The 7,975-nt window shown below is 45.9% G+C and overlaps 1 protein-coding gene across 4 annotated transcripts in view; it reads left to right on the top strand.

The window, feature by feature from the left end:
• The first annotated feature begins 6,706 nt into the window (after window positions 1-6,706).
• The window catches only part of ROBO3 (roundabout guidance receptor 3), a 167,934-nt gene continuing 166,665 nt past the window's right edge, over window positions 6,707-7,975 (top strand). For all 4 annotated transcript variants that reach the window (XM_042476239.1, XM_042476240.1, XM_042476238.1 and 1 more), the window contains exon 1: window positions 6,707-6,947. In XM_042476239.1, the coding sequence (XP_042332173.1) occupies window positions 6,734-6,947 (214 nt within the window). In that variant the 5' untranslated portion in view covers window positions 6,707-6,733. The remainder of the gene's footprint in view (window positions 6,948-7,975) is intronic.

Here is a 7,975-nt window from a genome sequence, read left to right as displayed (position 1 = left end):
CCTCAAATTTTGTTTGGTTAACTAGCAATTGCAATAAGTTTATTTCTATCGTTTTAGTGGATGGGCAGATAGCGAAGCACAGAGGCAAATGACTTAAGAAAATAGCTTGATGTTTTGGTGTAATAGTTAAGGCATGTGAGAATGAGCTATGTCCAAAAAACATACAAAAGGTTCCCAAACTCTTTTTTCTTTTTTCCAATCCAGGTTTCTTACACAGCATGTTAGTTTGCAAAGATGGAAAGATTCGCAGTACCACCATCACAAACATGGTTGGTGGGGCCTTTTCTGTGGCTGCCTCTAGACCAGAGGTTTCCAACCTGTGGGTCAGGACCCCTTTGGGGGTCGAACGACCCTTTCACAGGGTTCGCCTAAGACCATTGGAAAACACATATTTGCATGTAGCAATGAAAATAATTGTATGGTTGGGGGTCGCCACAACATGAGGAATTATATTAAAGGGTCATGGCATTAGAAAGGTTGGGAACCACTGCTCTAGACTGTGGAACTCTCTTCCCAGGGAGGCCAGAATGGCCTCTTCCTTGCTGGCCTTCTGCCATCAGGCTAAGTCCTTCCTGTTCAGACAGGCATTTAAAACAGCTTATATTGTGTTTTAAACATTTTTTTATCTATTTAAACTGTATTTCATATTTTAACATGCAATTTGTTTTAATACTGTAGCAATTTAATTCTGTTTTAATATAGTATTTTTGTATGTTTTAATTGTACTATTTTTTTAATATTGTAAGCCGCCCCGAGTCCCAGTTTTGAGAGAAGGGTGGGATATAAATAAATATAGTAATAATAATAATAATAATAATAATAATAGACAAAGTCTTAACTGAATACAGTTCTTGAATTCCAAGTTTTGTGTGAAAACTGTAAACTGGTGCATTCATACAGCATTTTTTTTTCATCATGGTTTTGTTATAGAACTATTGTTTCTTACCTGGAAATGTAAGGTCTTTTTACAAAGTCTTCCATAATATATCAGGATTCTGAAAAAGCTCCCAGATACTACTCTGGACAGCCACACTGCATCATTTGTGATCATGGTCTCCTATATTTCTGCACTCTTTCCCTGCTCACTTTGTGCAGCCTGCACAAATGATTTTCATCCTGGCCCATTCCTCTCCTTTATTAGTAATCCCACTGTGCCCTCTTTGTCCCTCTTCATTGTACACTTCCACCCCCTGCTGTCTTGCACTTTTCAAATGTAATAATTAATACAGGAAAATTAACTGATTCAAATCAGCACAATTGCTTGAGCTTTGTCCAGGGGTGGCACTCAAATTTGCATCTCTAAGAAACGGGATCATCCAGTTAAATGTTATGTGAAATGCACCACCTTCTGATATGTGTGAAGCAATGTATTAATAAACTGGGTAATTGTCAATTACGCATTCTGGAGGCATTTCATTCACAACAGAGAGAATGACAGCGACAGAGAGGATGGCAGTGGGCCAAATTCTCTTTTGGTGTAAGGGGAAGCAGATTTGGTGTCTGAGAAATAACCACTATGTAATAGTTAGTGTGTTGGACTCACAATGAAGAGAACTGGCTTCATGCTTCTATTCACCAAAAAGCAGTGACTTTGAACAAATCACTAATTTTTAACTGAAACAAACTCTCAGGGAAAAAGGAAGGCAGAACCAGCAATTTGAAAATTTTGTTTTAAAAACTGTTAATACAGCATATAGAAATGCCTAGCCAGCATAGCCAGGGGCCATGATGGCTAAGGATTCTGAGATCACTAGTCAAACAAGTAATTTTTCCAGGTTATGAAAGGGACCATGTATGCCACCCCTAAAGGAAGGGGGTAGATGAGATACAAGTGTGATAAATATATAAATATAAGGAGTCAATCCTTACCCACCGTTGTTTTCATCAGACATGCTCCAAACAATATTCTGTCTAGGAAAGTGTTATGTGCTGGGTACATCACTCACATTGGTAAGGTATCAATCACATAAGGAGGGGAAGGGACACAGTTTGATTATTAAAATGGATGCCATGGAACATCCTATGTTAAGTGTGCTTATATTTAAATTGCACTCTCATGTAGATCTGATCTCTGACTGCATGTAGTGCAGGCAGCATATTAGCACACTATCTGTTCAGAATACAGTGCAGTGAATTTGCACTACATGCTGGGCTCCAATTCAGCATGAGTTACAATATGACTACTCTAGTTGATTTTGACATACTTCTTTGTTGAATTTATCTCCCAGATGTCTGCCTATGGTTTGTTCTCCTCTTGTCTGGGTTGAAGTGTAGAAAGCTGTCAAGTGGAACCCAGGGACCAGAATGTCAGCCAACAGGAGTGAGATCCAAAAGATAAGCTGTGCGTCAGAACCTGTAAGATTATCATTGCTTTGCATAACCTCCAGTCCTGGAGGTGAAATGGGGCTTTTTGGTACAACTATAGCAATATGAATGCACTGTAACTGTCATAGCTACATTTTATGGAATGCTGGGATTTGTAGTTTGCTGAGGCCCTGTAACTCTCTGGCTGAGAATTTTAAATGTCCCTCTTTAAATGCAAATCTCAGGATGTCAAAGTGGAATCATGGTGATATAATTGTGCAGCGTGAGAGGCTGGAACTGGCTCCGAGGGGCCCGTTCGAGTGGAAGAAAGGCAAGCTGAAGGGCAGAAGACTGGGCACGTGACCCAGGCCTCTCCTACCGAGGCCTTTCTTCCGCCTGAATGGGCTCCGAGGGGCCCATTCAGGTGGAGGAAAGGCAAGCTGGGGGGGAAGAGGACTGGGCATGTGGCCCATCCCTCTTTCCCACAGACCTGTCCCGGCCCCCAGCTATCTCTCTGGAGATAGCTGGAGGCTGGAAAAGGTCTCTGGGGAGGAACCACTGGTACGTGCTGGTCACTCCTCATGCCTTCGCCCTTTTCCTTGCCTCCAACTGTCTGGGAGAAGCCGGGAGAGAGCTGGGAGGAGGAGCTAGATGTGCACGCCTGTGGCTCCTTCTTCCGAGCACCATTTTATGGCTTCCCGCTGTCTTGGAGAGACAGTGGGAGGCTTGAAAATGGCAGAGAGGAGGCGGAATGGGCATGCGAGTGCCTCTTCCACCTTCTCCCTCACCGCCTGTGCCTGGCGTTGCATGTCACTTCTGGTATGCATGCCATAGATTCACCGTCATGGCTCTAAGGTCAGAAAATTGATCTACACTGGAAATAGCGTCAGATTCAGCATTATTTTTGCCACAGAACAGAAGGGCCTCCAGAGCTGATTATGGTATGTTAGGAGAGAATTGAATGAGGAAAGACAGATGAATTAGGGGAATCCTGATTTCATCCCCATTTCACTTTTCACAAATCATTTAACCTTATTTTGTCCCGCCCCCCCCCCCCCCCGCCCCCAAACCAAAAAGTACAAGTGCTGGAGTCTCATTATCAGCCATCTCCTCCCACCCCTTCCTCACTCGCTCCGTTCAATAGCAACACCTTATCTCCCACCACTTCTCTGAATGGTGAGATCTGACTCTCATCAGAGGACCTGCTGCATGGAGATACACTATCTCAGCTTATTATCGCAAATTGCAAAGCACTGCAAAGTCTAATAACATTTGATGACTAATCAGATCTCGGGGAAAGACCATTGGTTTTTGCTCACACCATGAAGGTTGAGCACTGCTGAGCCAGTTACTTATTCGACAAGATGCACATTTCAGTGAGTTCCTCTCAAGGCCATTGTGCCGCTCTCTAGCTTCACCAAACCAGTTTATCCAAAGCCCTGCTTCTTCTGTGTTCTTCTGGCTGAATTTTCCTTCCCAAGCAGGCTTCATTAATACAAATTGTCCCACTACCCCCCTTGACATTTATTTGTCATGCCTTTTTATCACAGTCGTACTCTGTGGCAATATTCATTCTGCAATTCTGGGGTATGTGAGTTAGAATGACAATCTGTGCAAATCTACAGTGCTATATAAATAAAGCATAATAATAGTAATTATTCCACACATTGAAGGAAGAGGTTGTGGTCAGAGAGAAAAATACAGGTAATCTCTTGCCACTAAGGAATTCTCCTGTGACTTATTCTGCTGAATGGCTCACTGGGGGACTGGGGGATTTAATTCATTTCCAGAAGGTTTAATGACAGATTCTCGATGGTGCTATTGAAACGTGGTTGCCTTTCACACGTTCGCGATAGTGCTAATGAAGCACTATTGGCAAGCTATTAATGCTTTCTGGTTGTTAATGAGAAGTTGCACTAGCACAACGCTTCGATGTTGGGACAAGTAGGGTATGTGCATGATGTCGTGTGAATATCTTCCCGCGATTGAGCAAATATGACAAGAGCATACCGCTCTTCTCCTGTTTCTTATCCCAGTGTGATAATTTCCTTAGTCCAACATTCAAACCACTATATGCTGGCTCTCTGACACCTATTGAATTCAATCTATCTGGTGTTGTTGATCACTGAGATTAAGATAACACATTTTCTTCTGTGCTGAGTCAATGAATAACTTCCAAAAAAACCTTTCAAAAATGATAGTTCGCTCCACATTGAAATGAATTAAGGAATTGTCTTCTTTCTCAGCAGATACTACTTTGCATTTAGCAGGTATAGTCAACAGATTGTCAAATGAGAATTGGAAGAGATCTCAAAAGTAATCAGGTCCAAACCACTCTCATTGCACTAAATCTATTCCTGCAGCATTCCTAACAGTGAGCCATTCAGTCTTTGTTCCAAAACACGTAACATAAAAAGCCCTCCAACGTTTGAGATTGACTGATTCACTGTCTAAAAACTGTGTTATCTGGAAGTTCCTTCTGATATTTAGCCTAAATCCTAGTAATTGGAATAATGACGCTCTGTTAAAATGCTGATCCCAGTGGGTGATGTTCAGAAATGGGCTCTTAACCAATGAGTTCCTTAATTAACACATAATAACTATTCAACAGCCACTTCCAAACTAGAGACAGACAGACATATGGCTCCCTTGAGTTGTATGCCTGGCTGTTTTGTCTGCTGTTCAAACATCTGGAGAATTCTCCTTGCTGCAGAGGGAGAAGCTGAAAGCACTGAGATCTCTTCCCTGTTTACACCAGAGTATCTGACAGACTGGGAATGTACCCATGCCAATAGGTGGAATGAGACAGGTTCAATCTGCTACATGCCATTCTGCAGCCACAGCAATCCACTTGAAATTCAAGTTCCCTAAGAGATCCATCTTGGGGCATTCTCTGATGGAGCTGGGCTGGGGACCAGCTGCCCGCTTTTATTTCACTTTGTAATAGACCTATGCTGTTCTGACACATTAAGGAGCTGTCAGAAAGGGAGGCTAATGGGCCCAAAAAGGGCTGAAATATTGTCTGAGATGGCAGTTTTAGGAATAATAATAGTTATGTGTTATATTCAGTGGATAGACAGATTAAATAAGCAGGCTTTCTGAGCTGCCGATTTAGCTTATTAAGGCTTCATCAGAAAGTAACTTTTCCTAAGCTCTGAGTATGATGCATATAGTAGACTGAAGTTAGCTTGCTCTGTATGTATTATGACCAGAATCCTGTTGGTAAACCCAATGCACAGTCACACAGACTGGAGGGCATATGCACAGTATAAAGGACCTATGTAACTTCATAGAATCATTTCCTATTTCCTACCAGGTTTTCTGCTGCCTCAAGGGAGGAACTCTATTCTAGCACCTTCACCACAAAGTCTGTGCAACTGTCAGGAACAATATCCAAGCCAAGCCCAAAGTGGATGTGTGCATGTGCCTCCAAGTCATCTGTAAACTTATGGTGAACCCACACATTTCATAGGGTTTAGGCAAGGCATACTCAGAGGGTTTGCTAACTCCTTCCTCTTAAATATAGCCTCCATACAGCCCCTTTTCATCCAAGTACTAACCATGGCTGACACTGCTTAGCTTCCTAGACAGGATCTGGTGCCTTTGGGATATCTTGGCTCCACTGCCCCCAAAGTAGCATCTCCCAAAGTGACTTTGGCTTTGGCTGGAAAGGAGGGACATGTGCAAGAGCGCCACCTGGCGTCGCCTGCAGCAACAGCAAGCACTTCTCAGGAGGGGCTCTCGATAGAACACCTGCAATAAGCTGCCTGTCACTTACTCTCTCCATCAATGCATGGTTAAAGTGTGGTCTCGTTGTCTTTGCTTGTCTCCTTGGTGCTAGTCAGCCATGTACTAGGGGCTGTCTTCGGGTTCAGTCTCTGTCTCTGTGTGATTCTTCCTTCATCCCCACACTCCATGCCATTCCCATCGGAAAAATGAGTTCCAAGAGATGGAGATCATGGGCATTCAAAAACTGTAAGAGAGCTGTCAGAAGATTGCTATAAAGAGAGGGGAAATGGCAGAGGACATTTCTTCTTGCCAGTCTGATGGTGACAAGTCAGTTCTAGGAGCCCAAAGTCCCATCCTTTGGCTTGGCAAGAAGGAACCCCCTCCTGACCCTCCCTTCCTTCCTTCCTTCCTTCCTTCCTTCCTTCCTTCCTTCCCTGTCTCTCTCCTCCTTTGGCTCTGCAGATAGCCAGGCAGCCAAGGACCCCACTTTTATTGTTGGAGGCACCTGGTTCCTCCTTGCCCCCAAAGGGAGAACCCACCCCACTGGGCTTCAGGGAGGGAAGGAGGGAGGGGGAGGAGGAGGAGGAGGAGGAGGAGGAGAAGGGGGCAGGTGCAGAGCCACTCCTCCTCCTCCTGCTCGGATGCCGACACAGAGGCAGGGAGGCAGCGAGGCAGCTGCGGGGCCTTGGGGGCGTCCAGGATGCTGCGCTACCTGCTCAAGACGCTGCTGCAGATGAACCTCTTCGCGGACTCCTTGGCGGCCGGAGAGGCCCTGGGCGCCAACGCCTCCTCCTCCTCCTCCTCCTCCTCTTCCTCCTCCTCGGAGCTCCTGCTCAGCCTCAACTCCTCCGGCGCCTTGGCTGCCCTCAGCCCCGGACTCCTCGACCTCGGAAACCTGACCATCGGCGTCAACGGTGAGGGCTTCGGGGGCTGGGGGGAGAGGGAGGGGAAAGAACCCGCTTTCAGACCGCTTCAACTGCCTAGTTCTGGCCCTAGACCTCTCAGACAGAGGAGAAGGCCAAGTTGGCTCACGAAACTCCCAAATTGATCCCATCGCGGTCTCAAAAGCGGATGATTTCTCCCGTGTGGACGCAGTAGCATCATGCCTATGGGTGCTTTTTTGGTTGGTTGCTTAGTTGGTTTAGCTTTTCTTTGGTCATTTTTCTTGAACACCTTACTTGAGGGGGGGGGGTTGGAGGACACCCTGCAGAAATAATGCCCTCCGACTGCCGCCGTGTTATGGCACTCTGGGATTTGTAGTTTGCCCTGGCGCAAACTACACAGAGGCGGCCAAACTGCACATTCTCCAAGGGCATGGCATCGGCCGCATCCGCACTGCAGAGAGAAATTTGGCTGCATCCACACTGGAGAAATAACCCAGTTTGGCAGCGCTTTAACTCTTTGTGGCTCAAGGCTATAGAATTCCGGGAGTTGGAGTATGTTGTGGGGACATACTCCAACTCCCAGAATTCCATAGCCTTGAGCCAGAGCAGTTGAAGCGGTGCCAAACCGGGTTATTACCGCAGTGCGGATGCAGCCGAAGTCTTTCGTATGCTTTCTCAAGCTCTCCTACGCCCCCCCCCCCCCATATCTCCCCCTGTACCCCAAAGTTGGACATGGATGGAGTAGAAAAAGGAGTCCTGGAGCTGCGGCTGCCAAGTCCGGAGAAAAGACTGCCGAGGACTATGCCGCCGAGGAGATGGAGATGGGGGTCTCTCGTGGCAGCATCTTCTGAGGAGACTAAGGAAGAGATGCTGCTGTTGCGAAGGATGCTAGTTGGCTTTCCTTCGGGATGCTCTCCTTCATCCTGTCCTGACCCTTCGGCGCCCCCTAGTGGAAAAGGTTGGCAAATCAGTGGTACCCAGCTCCGCTCTTGATCCTGGTGTGTATGAATGAATGAATGGCAAAGAAGGGGAGTCCAGGCAAGCAAGCAAAACTGTGA

This window comes from Sceloporus undulatus, chromosome 6 (assembly GCF_019175285.1).
Source record: "Sceloporus undulatus isolate JIND9_A2432 ecotype Alabama chromosome 6, SceUnd_v1.1, whole genome shotgun sequence".
NCBI classification, from domain to species: Eukaryota; Metazoa; Chordata; class Lepidosauria; order Squamata; family Phrynosomatidae; genus Sceloporus; species Sceloporus undulatus.
Note: the sequence above shows the minus strand (reverse complement) of the source record. Positions and strands in the feature narration are given on the sequence as shown.